Source organism: Acipenser ruthenus, chromosome 41 (assembly GCF_902713425.1).
Source record: "Acipenser ruthenus chromosome 41, fAciRut3.2 maternal haplotype, whole genome shotgun sequence".
NCBI classification, from domain to species: Eukaryota; Metazoa; Chordata; class Actinopteri; order Acipenseriformes; family Acipenseridae; genus Acipenser; species Acipenser ruthenus.
The window spans coordinates 3405977-3424760 of record NC_081229.1 but is presented as its reverse complement, the minus strand read 5'-3'; the positions used below and the strand labels follow the sequence as shown (position 1 = coordinate 3424760).

Genomic DNA, 18784 nt, shown 5'->3' with positions numbered 1-18784 from the left:
AGTGTTCTTCTAGAGCAGGGGTGGCCAAAGTTGTCCCTCTAACTGCTGGTCTTTGTTCCAGCCCTGTTCTAAATTGTTTAATTGAACCAATCAAACCTTCAGCCAGACCCTGAAGTAGTTAATAATATCTGTTAAACCTGGAGTGGAATGGCTGTCCTGGTCCGTGATTGGTCAACCCTGTTTTAGAGCATAACAGCTTATGGATTTTAAGGTTCCCAGTTCCAGAATATGGTATAACATGGAAATACATGGCAGTAATTGCAGGTATCCATGTGCATTGTAATGCAGTGAGCAGTTTTGTTCTGGTTGACTGATATGAGTGACATGCTGCATGTCGACCTCCCTGACCGTCTTGGAGACTCTGGAGAAGTTAAACTGCTAGGGAATTCAAACATCAATCAAGCCCTTTTCTTTAACCACTGGACCACCAAGCCTCCTGGAAACTGTCCCCTCTATAGCAGATGATGCAGTACTTAAAGACGTACTTAAACCATGTTAGCAAGCAGTTGTATTTTTTTGTTTGTTGTAGTTTTCCTCAATGTTCTTCTGTCAGGAGACATTATAACCCCTTCGGTCATGATTTTTTTAAAATTTAATTTTCAAAAATTTTAAAACAGTTTGTGTGAACTCTATTGCCCTGCCAAAACTTTGAATAAAACATTATGCATTATAAAATGGATGCATAGATAGGAAGCTGGACTAGGTAGGACTTTGTTCTGTTATCTCATGGGGTGTTCTGTCTTTGCATAAAAATGGAGGGGGAAAATTTTTTCAATTTTTCATGAATTGCTTACTGGTTTCCAAATTTGAATTGATGGTAATCTATTTTTTTGTGGTTTCCTGAAGGTACAGCAATGACCTTTTTGTTACACAGTACAACAGCTTTTTATTTCACAGTTACACCATACTTTTATAATACTTCCATATGTTTTACCAAGCTTTTAGGACACGTCCATGTGCTTTAACATGCATTTACCTTGCTTCGGTGAATAATGTTACGTTAAAATATTGATTTACATTCCACTTTTTGTCGTTTTTTAGTTTAACATCTAACATGAAATACTACTATACTACTATTATGGCTTGCAATATCATTTTGTAATTTCTTCGATTACATGATGTTAAATGAAAGATCTAAATTAAGTTCATCTAACTTTTCAATAATGTCTCAATCGTAACAAAACTTTTGGCCATAGCTGTAGGCTCAATGTTTTGCTTTCCTTCATGGCCAAATAGCTTAGATGGGCCACCTTTCAAAGCTCTTTGTGTCTATAGAAGGTGTGCACAATGAACCTCATTTACTAAAGGGAGCTAAACTTGATGGTACTCGATAATTGAAATTAGTGTGCACTTTTGAAGTATTTACTATTGCAATTGTAATTGTATTCATTATCGCGTGCGATACTTGGAATATTATGGCACACACTAAATTTAGTGCTTCACACTATGGTATTCAGAAGGAATATGCGATTTTTATAGTAATGGATGCTGATGTATTTAAATGAGCATCCAGCTCAGAATAATGCGAGTTGTGAGTGGCTAGTTAGTCACAGAGGCAAGAATGGGAAAAGAGCAGAAGTTAATACTAGGAAGTAAAAACAAATAACATCAAATAAAGACCTGAAAATTAAATACAAGAGAGGAATAAAATAAAAAATAATAAGGATGAGAAGATAAGGGACAAATCCCAGAGAAGAGGGAGGTCGAAGAGGGAAATATTTAGTGGTAAAGTGGTGTTATTTTAAATTTTTATTTCTTGCATGACTACTGAGGGAATTCAAAATGGTTCAATACATTAAACACTTTAATAATGTAATAATATTTCTTTTCACTGTTTATTTGACTATACAATTTGATATGACGAGGTTCAGTCATCGCTTGCTGAGAAGCCGATCCAACCTACAAGAACATCACCTGTGGTGATCTGATCAAACAAATGGGCAACTATTGACACAATACCAGCGTGACGCAGGTGGATTTGAATGGAGAACAAGATAAATACCCAGCAGAGCACGGGTAATAATACTGAACCTTCTGCTAACAGCCACAATGAAGACTCTCTTCATACTGGTCCTGTCTGCCGCTGTTCTGCTCATCGCTTCAGGTAATGCCTTCTAAAGGACTTGCATTTGGTGTCTCACTGTCTTGTCTGTGTGTTTCATTATTTTGCTATGGTTCTAAACCTTGGTATCACTTGGAAAGTGATATTCAATGTATCTCTGATAAATAATAAGACCCCCACAAAAAGCATCTCCTTGAAAAGAATTAGATTATTTTGGTTTAACTATAACAAGCAAAGGAGATTGAATTGAGAGACATTTGCTACATTTGTCACGGTTTGGACTGTTGACTAATATGCTGTATTATACAAAGCAGTTATCCAACAAGTATTTGGCTTGAGAACTGCCTTCACTGTGCAACCTCCCTTCAGCTCTGTGTTGAAATTCACTTCCAGATAAACTAATATTTTCCTTTATACATTGCGATCCTTTTCAGATGCAAGAAGCATCCAGTATACATCCCAAGATGAGGACGAGCTTGTGGACACGATGTTGGTGGATAAGAGAGAGCTTGGTAAGTTTGCTGATTTCATTTGTTTATTTAGTTTATCCAAGGCGATTTACAGGTGTTACCGGGCAGTAAAGGGTTAAATACATTGTAGTTTACAGTAAATGCAAATAATACCACTAAAATGCAATATAAACTAGAATGCAACAATTTAAGATTACAACAAGTTATATCTACAATGACGTAGTGCTATAGTGCAAGTATAGTGCATTAGCTGAGGATCCAGAAACTTGTTACTAATGCATGCTCCTATTGTGCTCCCTTTTGCTGCTAGAAAAGGTTTAATACACCCTTTCAGTCAATAGTTTTAATTCAGTATCACTGATTAGCATTAGCAGTCACATTTGACTGTTTGGCTAAGTATTAATTGCTGAAGAACTTACAGTATAGTGAAGTGCATTGCAACAATATATCTTACAGAGGCCCAGACTGATTTGGATGCAGACCTGAATGAGGAGGAGAGTGAAGATTTGGGTGAGTAACCGAGAAAGAGAAGGATTTGGAACCACATCCAGGGCAATGTAGATTCGCTACTAAAATTCAAAGTTAAACTGTAAACAAAAAAGTACAGATCCATTTAGAGTGACATGTGACATAATGGTGATGTATTTATAATTGCAGCTCAGATAACTAACGAGATTGAGAATGAGACTTATTGTAAGTACCCTTTATGGATTCTGTATTATACAAATTCGTATTCTGAAATTACGACAAAAGCTCATTTTTTTTAATTTTTTTTTTTCAGCTGACAAGAGAGGTAAGTATGTCAGTTTTTTATGCATTTTGTATTGAGTGAAACACAGAAGTATTGTTGGCACCCTGTATTAGTTTCAATGAGTAACATGAAATAAAGTTTTAATTTTGATCAAATTGAATAATTAGATGGAATCATCAAAGTTCTTTTGAATTGCATTGGTCTCGTTATTTGATTTAACTTTTAGAAATTAAAGTTTGGTTTACAGGGCACTTTGTTTACTAATAATTGAATCTACAATAAAACAATAATTGAATCTACAATTAAAACCACAATATATGCAACTCCTGATATTGAACGTCAGTGGATCCATCCTAATCAATTTTAATGTCGGATATCATAAATTTAATTTATATCTAACAGTCCCCTTCAGCGTTATCATTTTACAATTAAAGCTTTACAGACTTTTTTCTTTCACGAAATTGAATCTATAATATTCACTATTAGGGGAGCTGTCTGCAGTAAATTGGTGCAACTATAATTGATCATATATCTAGGTAACTCCTGCTTTCTTTTCTTTAGCTCGCAAATCAAGAAGTAGGGCAGCAAAGAAGGCCAGAAAAGCAGCAAAGAAGGCAGCTAAGGCTTGTAAGAAATTTGTTAACATTGTCCACCTTTACAATGCTCTACATGTTTGACTATTTGCAAATACATACAAGGCAGCACCCTTCCTCTAAGGTGTCAATTATAAGCTTGTTTATTTAACAGTAGATATGTTGCAAATGAGACCTCCACCCAGATACTGCCACATTTAATAATAATAATAATAATAATAATAATAATAATAATAATAATAATAATAATAATAATAATAATAATAATACATTGCTTTATAAGGTTAAGTTAAATCACAAACGTGATTATTCCTGTGTTTTCTTCTTTCCCTTTTCTTAGCACTCTCTGGAAACAAACCGTAAGGAATAATTTTTTTCATTATTTATATATTTAACCTTTCTTTGATTTTGAACCTGGAAGAACTCCTTCCTAAATTCTGAATCAAATTAGTTTTTTCATATTTATTTTGATTTAGTGGGAAGGCCCATCACTAATCACTCAACTAGCTTTGCAATTTGATTCTTGTAAATATGAAAATCCTGTGAAATCCAGGATACGAACTTTAAATCACAAGAGGAGCCCGGAAGAGCTATCAGTTCTTGTAATTGAAAGGTACATTTGCTTGGTAGCATGTGGTGTTGTTACTTATATGCTGTAGGTCACATGCCAAATCAAATTAGCACATACATTTGCATACAGTGCAGACTTTACAATTTTACTGACGTTCTCTAATTTGCATAGTAAGTTCTAAAGCTGAGGGAACACGAAGCCACTTTTTCAGGACCAGTGGTTTGAAACCTGGTTCCAGGAGACCTAGTTTGAGGCAACTTTGCCGTATCAAACCCTAAGTCTCACCTGGTGTGCCATGCAGTGGGGCTGCAACCCAATCTCCTGAAACCAAGTTCCAAGCCACAAAGTGGCTTTGTGTTCCATCAGCTTAACATTTATACTTTTTTTTTTGCAGTGGCTCAGAGGTAGCACCTGAGCCGGCAGCAGAACCAGCACCTGAAGCTGCTGCTGCATAGTAACCCATAGGAAAGCCCAGCAGCTCCCTTCCACCATCACAGCTCCTGGATCACCAGGAACACTCTGATTAATAAACATTATCATGCAATCTGCCTGTCTTCTGGTTTTCTTTATAAACTTGCACCTTTGCTCTTTTAAAAGTTTACCACTGTCAATGTGCAGGGCAAGATTGGAGATTGCTATGCTTTTATCATGCTTGAATACAGGTATGAATCGTTGAATTCGCTTCATTGTTTTTTCATAATGCTGTTATAATAATAAATATATAAGATTAACAGCAGATACCTGGTGAGTGCTTTTGACTTTTTACGACATTCTGGATGAGGGACTATCTGAAATATGATTTATTTTATGAGTTTCCTGTCACAGATAAAGGCAAGTCATATTTTAGAGGAAATATTTAACTGGTACCAAATCTAAGGGAATAATGAAGGACAGGACACAGTCAAATATTTCATTTCGTGTTGAAACACACTTTGAAGAGTGTGTCTGAGTTTGCTGATCATCCCGGACAGCGGGAGATGAAGTGGGCACAGCAATCAGCAAAAGGAACCTCCAGATTGCCAATTAATTTACTAAGAAAAGTCCACCATTAGTACGGAATGTGCAGAATATTCCATTCCATTTTAGGAATGGAACAAGAATTAAAACAAGCTGCTGTTTGCATTTCCGTAACATTGTGTGGTTATCATGAGTACTGTACAATTTTGTAAGTACAGAGGAAAGGACCATTATTTGCATACCACAGACTCATTTTAGAGCACTGCGCCTCACTTTTATAACTGCAATAAAAAGGTCATAACAGTGTAAAGTACAATACAATCAGTGTGGGCTCTTAAAAGAACCCAGCCTTTTTCTATAATAATGTCTTTTTTATCTCACATTGATCTGAACAGATCTGTACCATGAATGTATAAAACACATTTTAAAAATGGTCTTTCAAACTATATCATTTGTTACTTGCTTATAAGTTTACTGTGCTGTTTCTAAAGCCCAGCATTTACTCAAAGAAGCTTGAGTTCACAAACAGGCTGTCTTCAAAGATTTTCAAGAAACATTCTCAAGCCACACGTGATCATTCCTGCTGTCTGAAAATGGAAAAAAGGTAACCCTTATGGTACTCTTTACATTTCATATTGAATAGACATGGCCGGTTGTAACAGGGGAGACCTGGAATGGCTGTCTGACGTATGCATAGTGCTGCAGGAAGAGGACGGCAACCCCCTGGGATTCTCCTGCCAGTCATGGCAGTGACACAGAGAGGTGGGGGAGAGGGTGTGCGGGCTTTCCCCCTCTCTGAGTAACTGGGAGGTGGGTCTTGGGGGGATTGCTGGACCTATAAATTAATACTTTGTTGTTTCCTCAGATCTGCCCCTTTAGACCTGAACAACGAGCTAGCAGTCACGCTGCTCAGCAAAGACCGCGGACGGACGGGAGAGAAATCCCAAAAGAAACTGAAAAGAGAAGAACCTAACGAAATAGAGAGAAAGCGGGGAATCCTTAGTATTTTACCGATAGTGTTTTAAGTTAGCTGAGGAACAGCAGAGAGTAGGACGGAGACCCGGGTCGTATGGGTGGCGGCGACCGGGGAAAAACCAGCTGCAGAGTGCAGCACCTTTATTTTGTAGTTTTCATTACTGTGTTTTATTTTCCCTTTTTCTTTTTGCCTTTTCGTTTTCATTATTCTTTGAGCACCTGCGAGTTCACCTGTACTCTATTGTGTACCCTGCCGTGGTTCTCTGGAGGAGCTGGATACCATAGTTGGTAGCCAGGCCATGGACAACAGCGCCCTCTGCGGGCTAAAAGAAATCATTTAAACCAAAAGAACACACGCAATAAATCTGAGCACCTGTGCGGTGTCCCAACTTCAACTTCTGTCTCCTGTGTCAGTGAAGACCCACACCCCGTCACACCAGTCATTATACATATCAATACAATCATTTATTTTAGCAGTTGTCCAAAGCATCAATTATGGTAAAACCCCCGAGGTCAAGGCTGGTCTGCTCCCTTGAATAAAGCGACCCAGACACGAAAACTGCAGTTCAAAATAAAAGGTTCAAAATAAAAGGTTTAACAAAACACTATAAATACAATACAACACCGAAGCAATGGCTATCACGGTGCTTTCTTTCTTTTTCTCTCTCTCTCGCTCTCTCTCTCCCTCTCTCTCTCTCTCTCTCTCTCTCTCTCTCTCTCTCTCTCTCGCTCTCTCTCTCTCTCTCTCTCTCTCTCTCTCTCTCTCTCTCTCTCTCTCTTCTCCCTCTCACTCTCACTCTGTCCACGCTGCTACACCCACTCCTTACACATTCACCCAAAACAAAATTTTCTTTGCTCTTTTTTTTATACCATGTGACCTGGGTTAATTGACAATCAATCATCCAATCACCACCTAGCCACATTCCACACTATTTAATTTACCAATTAAACATTCCACATTTTTCCCAATAACTAAGTAACAGCGGGTGGCTGTGAAAACAGTGGCCATCTTAACTGTTTGTCCCACATCCCACAAGATGTCTGCCAGCCACAAAACACACTCACCCAAACACACACACACACACACACACACGCACGCACGCAAGCGCACACACACACACACTCACATGCACGCACGCAAGCGCACACACACACACACTCACATGCACGCACACATGCACACAGTCTCTGCTCTGCTACAGCATCTTGATTCTAAATTCTAGACTTAAAAATAAATTAAATTAAACAAATGACTGTTATTTTTCCCATAGCACACAAGGTGAACAAAGTTCATTGACAGTGCAGTGAACACCTGTTACGGATGAAGGACCCCTAAATCCACCTCATTTTACCAGCTCCACTTGTTTAGAGAGCTGGCGTGACAGATCGGACTTTGCTCTGTTATCTAATGGGATGTTCAGTCTTTGGATAAAAAAGGGGAAAAAACAAGTTAATGATTTGTTTATTGCTAAGCAATAGACCCCTGATGGAAGGACACTGTCTGGAAGTTGACTGGGAAGCCGTACTGTACAGACGGTCAACTATGCCTTTATACATTATTACAAACATTTGAAATCTCTAAACATTTGAAATCTTTTAAACATTTGAAATCTCTAAAAGTTTTTGGTCAAAAGTTTTGCATCCCCTTATAGAATAAACGGTAACACTTTATATTAAGTTGCTGCTTATTAATGTTTTATACATGTTTTATAAATATATAATAGATGATTAATAACTGTTATAGTGTGTTAATAAAGCATTATAAATGGTTTATAACCATGTATTAGCTATAGGTGAAATTACAGTTTTATAAAGGGAACAGTTTTTAGCCACCTATTGTACTTTGGGATGTTTAAATGTAATTCCATCTATGGCTAATGCATGGTTATAAACCCTCTATAATGCTTTATTAACACTCTACAACATAGTTATTAAGCATATATTTATAAAACATTAATAAGCAGCACTTTAATATAAAGTGTTACTGAATTAACTGATTTTGCTTCATAAAGTCGAATGAAACCTGCTGAATAATGTTGCGCTAACAAATTGAATCACACACTGCTTCGTAGATTTCCATATACTTAACAAAAAACTGACAAATTGAGAAATGTGACATTTCAAAATCTAACATGAAATACAGTACTACTATTATGGCTTCCGATAGACCATATCATTTAGAAGTTTCTTTGATCACATGATGTTAAATAAAATATCTAAATTATGTTCATATAGTTTTTTATTATTATTTTATTATGTCTGAATCCTAAAATTCTAGGTGATGCAAAACTTTTGGCCATAGCTGTAGAGTTCATGTTATTAGATTCCATTGCATATCACTAACTAAGAATCGATATTAAACATGCAACACAGACCAGGACCAGAGAACACAGCTGAACATTTTTACAAAAAGAGTTGCTGTTGAAATGTTTGGATCCTTTTAGAGATTATTTCTACACAGAAGTAGAAATAAAGATCACATATCTTCATTTGCATAGCCTTGTTAACAAATATTATTTAGCTATTTAAAAAAAGGCCGTTTTTAAAGTATAAAATACAGTTTGATATTGAAATAAACCCTAGACTGGTGCTACCTGCGTATGCGTTAGGTAAGATAGCCTATATAAGACAAGCACTTGATAGTGCGAGTGAGAAAGCTTACCTGAGAATTCTCTCCTGACGACAGACAACCTGCTTCACCCAGAAAACGAGGTAACCGATCACTATTTAAAAAAAAAAAAGCTGCAGACAGGACAGTCGGCAGAGCCTCTTCATTCTAGCTGCTTCACTGACGCTGCACCATTTCAGGGAATTTACCTTTCTCTCTATTCGAATAGCCTCTGAGTCATTCTTGTATCATTTTAGATAAAGGGCTGTTGCCAATTGTTTTTACCTGATCCCCACAGGTGATAAAAAGCAGCTATCTAGGAAACCACACATCTGTCAACAGTAGTCAGAAAGCTGCAGCTCATTTAACAATACAACCCTTACTATCCAAACTACTTTGTATTGCGCGTATTGAATGAAAACATTTACCATCACCATTCGGATATGCAGATCCCCGGCTTTATATCTAAGAGTGAATAAGCTAGCCTGCGCTATTTGCATTTTAACAAATAGTTTTACACGGAGGGAGAAAAAGCTAATTGCAACCATTTAGAAAAAGTGTTTTCATTTCTTTAATCCTTATAACCCCCATTATAAAAAAAATGTCACCCTGAAGCATGTCAAAAGATTACTCCGTATTCTCTATTCTAGGTACATCTTTTAGTAAAATAATTGTTCTGAGTAGAATGAAACATGTATATACGTTACTGATTTTTTTTTAAATGTTACTCCCATGAAGATAAAAGCTCAAGTCATGCTTGTGTCCACGCTGGCTATGTAATGTTTTGTTGTGTTAAACTCTTTATAAATCCAGCTGGTTTATGATTCAGAAGTTGACTGACCATTCCGTGAGAGAAAAAAAGTTAGTAATTCATTATACGATACAGGTCTAGCTGGAACTTTTTCTTTACGAGTGTGAAATATTGTAGAAATTACGAGCTGTTGTTAAACAACAACAACAATCAATATAGTGTAACATTTTAAAAACATATTTCCGTTTGTATATCTGAAAGCATTCGATTACTGCCAATCTTTAACTTCTACAACCGAATGTACAGTATATTATTATTATTATTATTATTATTATTATTATTATTATTATTATTATTATTATTATTATTATTATTATTTATTTCTTAGCAGACGCCATTATTCAGGGCGACTTACAATTGTTACAAGATATCACATTATTTTTACATACAATTACATTATTTATTTATTTATTTATCTATTTATTTATTGATTGATTGTATGTGTAACACTGACATCATTCTATCACACTTTTGTTCAGCCCTTTCTGGAATAAGTTAATGGTAATTAATTTACGCAACAACAGAACAGCACACAGAATATATACTTGTAATAAGTAAAAAAAAAAAAAAGAAAGACAGATATATGTTCTATTTTTTTAGAGTAGTATCTGTTACATTAAAAATTAGAGGTCTATTTCAGCCCCTATTGTGCATTGCTTGACTTAGACCTTTTTCTATGATTTTTTATAACACAGTTTTCTTTATATATATATATATATATATATATATATATATATATATATATATATATATATATATATATATAGTTTATATAATAACACCCCTATTTTAGAATATCTTGAAATCAAATTCTCTCTATACAGTAGTTACTGTGTAGTGTAATATTTCTTAATACAGTATCATTTAAGGTTCAACTTAAGTGTTATATTACAGTACATGGCTGAATGATACACGCAGAGGATACAAAGCTTTCAGTATTTGCAGCTTTGGCGAATTGCTAATATATTATCAGTTATATTTTAAGGCTTATTTTGTATTCACAAATGTGTTGTGCACCAATATCTATACATTTTAGAACTATTTATTCACTGGCACTCAAATTGTCTCCTTTTTTAAATGTTTACACCAGGCTACACATATGAGTACCTGCACTTTTTTGTGAATTTCACCTGTACATAGAAATACAAAACTCTATCTCATTCTTAAATTAACACTTGCAAATATATAATAGTAAACTGAGGCTGTGTGGTCCAGTGGTTAAAGAAATGGGCTTGTAACCAGGAGGTCTGAGTCTTCAGTTCTCCTGAGCTGTGTGGAGAATCACTGAGGGAATTGTTGGATATTCTAAATTGGAGAGAAAATGGGGGGTAAAATAATTTGGTTACATAATTTTAAAAAAAAAGTGTTATTTGGTTGAAAAGATTTTAACAGAATGATGTAAAATTGCATTTTTCCCATAGCACACAAGGTGAATAAAGTTAATTGACAGTGCAGTGAACACGGGATGAAGGACCCCTAAATCCACCTCATTTTACCAGCTCCACTTGTTTAGAGAGCTGGCGTGACAGATCGGACTTTGCTCTGTTATCTAATGGGATGTTCTGTCTTTGCATAAAAATAAAAAAAAAACGTATTAATGAATTGATTATTGCTTTCCAGATTTGAATTGATGGTAATCCAATCTCCTGCGGTTTCCTGAAGGTAGAACACTTGGAATGCCCTCTTTGTCACACAGTAAAAGAACTGTTTGTTTCACAGTTATACAGTACTTTTATAATGCTTCCCAATGCTTTACCAAGCTTTTACAAAACTCTCATATGCTTTAACAACATTTACCTTGCTTCACTGTGCTTTGCCATGCTTTTACATTACCTCCTTGCAATTTACCACGATTCCTATATACTATAACTAAGCAACACACCCCTGAGGTGGAGTGGGCTGTGGAGGCGGACAGTGTGTATTGGTGCTTGGAGGAAGCCCTTGTTAATAATCCAGCTCTGAGGCTGGAGGTGTTGGACTCACCTAACTTCGCCACCATGCTGGTGAGAGCAGGAGTGACCAAACTGAGAGCCCTGCGGGGGCCTGGGGATGGTTGGCTGGAGCATTTCTGAGGACGGCTGGTACTGAGCTTGGTATTATTATTATTATTTATTTCTTAGCAGACGCCCTTATCCAGGGCGACTTACAATTGTTACAAGATATCACATTATTGTTACAGACAATTACATTATTTTTTACATACAAGTACCCATTTATACAGTTGGGTTTTTACTGGAGCAATCTAGATAAAGTACTTTGCTCAAGGGTACAGCAGCAGTGTCCCTCAGCTGGGATTGAACCCACGACCCTCCGGTCAAGAGACCAGAGCCCTAACCACTACTCCACACTGCTGGTAGGAGTGGTAGGGGCGTTCCTGGATCAGCTCCACTCAGCACTGTCAGCCCAGGCTCTGCGTAGGTTGGAGTTGTGCTTCAATGATTCAGAGGAGCCTTTCCCCTAACGGATGGTGACCCCCACAATAGATACTCAGCCCAGACCAGGGGCGCTGCTGGACTGTGAGGCATGCTCCGGTCCTGCAAGGGCACGCTGATACACATTGGAGGGAGCAGCTGGGGGTGGGGGAGGATGTGCGACTGGCATGGAGGGCTCTGTACAAGCCTCTGTTCCTAAGATACTTGGAGATTTGCAGTTGGGGATACCCCACATCATCATTGACATCAATTCTTTTATCAGTATAATAACCCCTGGAGCAGCAGGCACCTGTCCTTTCTGTGGGGTGACGGAGACTGCATTCCATGCCTATATGGCCTGTCCCCAACTACAGCCTCTATATGCATTGCTAGACACTTTATTTGAAAGAATATCCCTGAGCTTCAGTGAAGCAATTTTCATCACGGGAGTGCAGTACAGTAAAGGGCAGAAAAAGGAAAGTGGTTGTAGCTGACATAATTTTAAAAAAGTGTTATTTAGTGGAACAGATTTTAACAGAATGGTGCATTTTTTACCATAGCACACAAGGTGAATAAAGTTCATTGACAGTGCAGTGAACACCTGTTACGGATGAAGGACCCCTAAATCCACCTCATTTTACCAGCTCCACTTGTTTAGAGAGCTGGCGTGACAGATCGGACTTTGCTCTGTTATCTAATGGGATGTTCTGTCTTTGCATAAAAAAATTAAAAAAACGTATTAATGAATTGATTATTGCTTTCCAGATTTGAATTGATGGTAATCCAATCTCCTGCGGTTTCCTGAAGGTAGAACACTTGGAATGCCCTCTTTGTCACACAGTAAAAGAACTGTTTGTTTCACAGTTATACAGTACTTTTATAATGCTTCCCAATGCTTTACCAAGCTTTTACAAAACTCTCATATGCTTTAACAACATTTACCTTGCTTCACTGTGCTTTGCCATGCGTTTACCTTACTTCCCTACAATTTCCCATGTTTCCTATATACTATAACTAAGCAATAGACCCCTGGTTGGAGGGTATTGTCTGGAAGTTAACTGGAAGCTGTACTGTACAGACACTGTCAACTATGCCTTTATACATTTTTCCAAACATTTGAAATCTCTAACTTATACAGGTATGGCCAAAACTTTTGCATCACCCCATAGAATTAACTAATTTTGCTTCATAAAGTGAAATGAAGCTTGCTGAATAATATTACGTTAACATATTGAATTTAAATTGCATTTACATACCACTTTTTGTAGTTTTCCATATACTTAACAAACAACTGACAAAAATGGAAAAATGTGACCTTTCAAAATCTAACATGAAATATTGTACTACTAATATGGGTTCAGTTAGACATTTACGATATCATGTTGTAGTTTTTTTGGTTTTCATTATATGCTGTTAGATAAAAGATCTAGAGTATGTTCATATAGTTTTTTTTTTAAATTATATCTCAATCTTAAAATTCTAGGTGATGCAAAACTTTTGACCATAGCAGTAGATATATTTACCTTTTTAATATTTGATTTCTTTCATGGCCAAATATCTTCGATGCGCCACCTTTCAAATCTATTTTTGTCTATAGAAGGTGTACAGCTCTAAAGGTTGCACACAATGATAACGTTATATTTCGAAAGTATATCCACTGCAGTACAATCTTTGAAAGACAAAAATATAATGCAAAAACAATTCAGAGTTGTGAGTGGCTAGTTAGTCACAGAGGCAAGAATGGGAAAAGAGCAGAAGTTAATACTAGGAAGTAAAAACAAATAACATCAAATAAAGACCTGAAAATTAAATACAAGAGAGGAATAAAATAAAAAATAATAAGGATGAGAAGATAAGGGACAAATCCCAGAGAAGAGGGAGGTCGAAGAGGGAAATATTTAGTGGTAAAGTGGTGTTATTTTAAATTTTTATTTCTTGCATGACTACTGAGGGAATTCAAAATGGTTCAATACATTAAACACTTTAATAATGTAATAATATTTCTTTTCACTGTTTATTTGGCTATACAATTTGATATGACGAGGTTCAGTCATCGCTTGCTGAGAAGCCGATCCAACCTACAAGAACATCACCTGTGGTGATCTGATCAAACAAATGGGCAGCTATTGACACAATACTAGAGTGACGCAGGTGGATTTGGATGGAGAACAAGATAAATACCCAGCAGAGCACTGGTAATAATACTGAGCCTTCTGCTAACAGCCACAATGAAGACTCTCTTCATACTGGTCCTGTCTGCCGCTGTTCTGCTCATCGCTTCAGGTAATGCCTTCTAAAGGACTTGCATTTGGTGTCTCACTGTCTTGTCTGTGTGTTTCATTCTATTGCTACAGTTCTAAACCTTGGTATCACTTGGAAAGTGATATTCAATGTATCTCTGATGAATAATAAGACCCCCACAAAAGGCGTCTCCTTGAAAAGAATTAGATTATTTTGGTTTAACTATAACAAGCAAAGGAGATTGAATTGAGAGACATTTGCTACATTTGTCACGGTTTGGACTGTTGACTAATATGCTGTATTATACAAAGCAGTTATCCAACAAGTATTTGGCTTGAGAACTGCCTTCACTGTGCAACCTCCCTTCAGCTCTGTGTTGAAATTCACTTCCAGATAAACTAATATTTTCCTTTATACATTGCGATCCTTTTCAGATGCAAGAAGCATCCAGTATACATCCCAAGATGAGGACGAGCTTGTGGACACGATGTTGGTGGATAAGAGAGAGCTTGGTAAGTTTGCTGATTTCATTTGTTTATTTAGTTTATCCAAGGTGACTTACAGGTGTTACCGGGCAGTAAAGTGTTACAATGCAAGCTTAATATTTAAATACAGTGTAGTTTACAGTAAATGCAAATAATACCACTAAAATGCAATATAAACTAGAATGCAACAATTTAAGATTACAGCAAGTTATATCTACAATGACATTGTGCTATAGTGCAAGTATAGTGCATTAGCTGAGGATCCAGAAACTTGTTACTAATGCATGCTCCTATTGTGCTCCCTTTTGCTGCTAGAAAAGGTTTAATACACCCTTTCAGTCAATAGTTTTAATTCAGTATCACTGATTAGCATTAGCAGTCACATTTGACTGCTTGACTAAGTATTAATTGCTGAAGAACTTACAGATATAGTGAAGTGCATTGCAACAATATATCTTACAGAGGCCCAGACTGATTTGGATACAGACCTGAATGAGGAGGAGAGTGAAGATTTGGGTGAGTAACCGAGAAAGAGAAGGATTCTGAACCATATCCATGGCAATGTAGATTCGCTGGAGACTCTCCTCATGTTGTGTTGACTCTTCCCGTGTTCATGGTTCAGTCTACTTACTTTAGAGGCAAGAAACATCCAGTTTTGTTGCAATGGGGTTACAGTGCCATGGGGCAGGGTTTCACAGCTACCAGGTGTTTTACACAGCCAGTAGCAAGTAACACTCCAGTAGACACCCAGTATCCCTTCACTTAATAAACCTTACTATAGTAACTGCTATACAACCCATTTTGATACATTTGTCATGGTTTGGCCCAGTAACCAACATATATTGGCCTTCCCTTCAGCTCTGTGTTGAAATTCACTTCTAGATAAACTAATATTCTCCTTTATACATTGTAATCCTTTTCAGATGCAAGAAGCATCCAGGATGGATTTGAAGATGAGAACGAGCTTGTGGATGCGATGTTGGAGGAGGAGAGAGAGCTTGGTAAGTCTGTCGATTTCATTCAAACCCCTTTTCTCTAAAACCAGTTTCATATCAAGCTTGTTACTTATGCATGCTACTACTGTGCTCCCTTTGCTGCTAGAAAATGTTTAATACACCCTTTTTTGCATTCATGGTTTTAGAGCTTTTAACCTCATCTCAGGGGACAGAATCTGTAATTGCAGTGGATCACGCAACACTGCCTGTTACACTGCATTAGAAAATGGGATTCATTGTTGAAGAACTTACAGATATAGTGAAGCGCATTACAACGATTTATCTTACAGAGGCCCAGACTGATTTGGATGCAGACCTGAATGAGGAGGAGAGTGAAGATTTGGGTGAGTAATCAAGAAAAAGAAGGATTTGGAACCACATCCAGGGCAATGTAGATTCGCTACTAAAATTCAACGTTAAACTGTAAACAAAAAAGTACAGATCCATTTAGAGTGACATGTGACATAATGGTGATGTATTTATAATTGCAGCTCAGATAACTAACGAGATTGAGAATGAGACTTATTGTAAGTACCCTTTATGGATTCTTTATTATACAAATTCATATTCTGAAATTACGACAAAAGCTCATTTTTTTTAATTTTTTTTTTTCAGCTGACAAGAGAGGTAAGTATGTCAGTTTTTTATGCATTTTGTATTGAGTGAAACACAGAAGTATTGTTGGCACGCTGTATTAGTTTCAATGAGTAGCATGAAATACATTTTTAATTTTGATCAAATTGAATAATTAGATGGAATCATCAAAGTTCTTTTGAATTGCATTGGTCTCGTTATTTGATTTAACTTTTAGAAATTAAAGTTTGGTTTACAGGGCACTTTGTTTACTAATAATTGAATCTACAATAAAACAATAATTGAATCTACAATTAAAACCACAATATATGCAACTCCTGATATTGAACGTCAGTGGATCCATCCTAATCAATTTTAATGTCGGATATCATAAATTTAATTTATATCTAACAGTCCCCTTCAGCGTTATCATTTTACAATTAAAGCTTTACAGACTTTTTTCTTTCACAAAATTGAATCTATAATATTCACTATTAGGGGAGCTGTCTGCAGTAAATTGGTGCAACTATAATTGATCATATATCTAGGTAACTCCTGCTTTCTTTTCTTTAGCTCGCAAATCAAGAAGTAGGGCAGCAAAGAAGGCCAGAAAAGCAGCAAAGAAGGCCAGAAAAGCAGCAAAGAAGGCCAGAAAAGCAAAAAAGAAGGCTAGAAAAGCAGCAAAGAAGGCCAGGAAAGCAAAAAAGAAGGCCAGAAAAGCAGCAAAGAAGGCCAGAAAAGCAAAAAAGAAGGCCAGGAAAGCAGCAAAGAAGGCCAGGAAAGCAAAAAAGAAGGCCAGAAAAGCAGCAAAGAAGGCCAGAAAAGCGGCAAAGAAGGCAGCTAAGGCTTGTAAGAAATTTGTTAACATTGTCCACCTTTATAATGCTGTACATGTTTGACTATTTGCAAATACATACAAGGCAGCACCCTTCCTCTAAGGTGTCAATTATAAGCTTGTTTATTTAACAGATATGTTGCAAATGAGACCTCCACCCAGATACTGCCACATTTAATAATAATAATAATAATAATAATAATAATAATAATAATAATAATAATAATAATAATAATAATACATTGCTTTATAAGGTTAAGTTAAATCACAAACATGATTATTCCTGTGTTTTCTTCTTTCCCTTTTCTTAGCACTCTCTGGAAACAAACCGTAAGGAATATTTTTCTTCATTATATATATAGTTAACCTTTTTGATTTTGAACCCAGACATTGCCTTCAAAGTACAAACTGGAAGAACTCCTTCCTAAATTCTGAATCAAATTAGTTTTTTCATATTTATTTGAATTTAGTGGGAAGGCCCATCACTAATCACTCAACTAGCTTTGCAATTTGATTCTTGTAAATATGAAAATCCTGTGAAATCCAGGATACGAACCTTAAATCACAAGAGGAGCCCGGAAGAGCTATCAGTTCTTGTAATTGAAAGGTACATTTGCTTGGTAGCATGTGGTGCCGTTACTTGTATGCTGTAGGTCACATGCCAGATCAAATTAGCACATACATTTGCATACAGTGCAGACTTTACAATTTTACTGACGTTCTCTAATTTGCATAGTAAGTTCTAAAGCTGAGGGAACACGAAGCCACTTTTTCAGGACCAGTGGTTTGAAACCTGGTTCCAGGAGACCTAGTTTGAGGTTGCTGTATCAAACCCCAAGTCCCCCCTGCTGTGCCATGCAGTGGGGCTGCAACCCAATCTCCTGAAACCAAGTTCCAAGCCACAAAGTGGCTTTGTGTTCCATCAGCTTAACATTTATACTTTTTTTTCTGCAGTGGCTCAGAGGTAGCACCTGAGCCGGCAGCAGAACCAACACCGGAACCAGCACCTGAAGCAACTGCCGAGCCGGCACCAGAACCAGCACCTGAAGCAGCTGCCGAGCCGACACCAGAACCAGCACCTGAAGCTGCTGCTGCATAGTAACCCATAGGAAAGCCCAGCGACTCGCTTCTACCGTCGCAGCTCCTGGATCACCAAGAACACTCTGATTAATAAACATTATCACGCAATCTGCCCGTCTTCTGGTTTTCTTTATAAACTTGCACCTTTGCTCTTTTAAATGTCAATGTGCAGGGCAATATTGGAGTTTGCTTTGCTTTTATCATGCTTTAATACAGGTATGAATCGTGGTATTTACCATGTTTCAACACAGTTCCCTGTTATTCACCACACTTGCCTACAGTATGTAGACTTACCATTGGATAGTGTAGTACATTGGATATTACAGTCTATCCCACTAAAGTGTATATTGTTTAAGTGTATATCCC

General features: G+C 36.9%; 1 protein-coding gene across 1 annotated transcript; it reads left to right on the top strand.

The window, feature by feature from the left end:
* Positions 1-14360: 14360 nt before the first annotated feature.
* LOC131709020 (uncharacterized) lies at positions 14361-18516 on the top strand. The gene is made up of 10 exons (XM_059010621.1): positions 14361-14492; positions 14885-14962; positions 15398-15451; positions 15859-15936; positions 16221-16274; positions 16422-16457; positions 16546-16557; positions 17077-17352; positions 17650-17668; positions 18293-18516. The coding sequence occupies exons 1-10, from the start codon at positions 14438-14440 to the stop codon at positions 18435-18437; spliced, it is 807 nt and encodes a 268-aa protein (XP_058866604.1). The 5' UTR covers positions 14361-14437; the 3' UTR covers positions 18438-18516.
* The last annotated feature ends 268 nt before the right edge of the window (positions 18517-18784 follow it).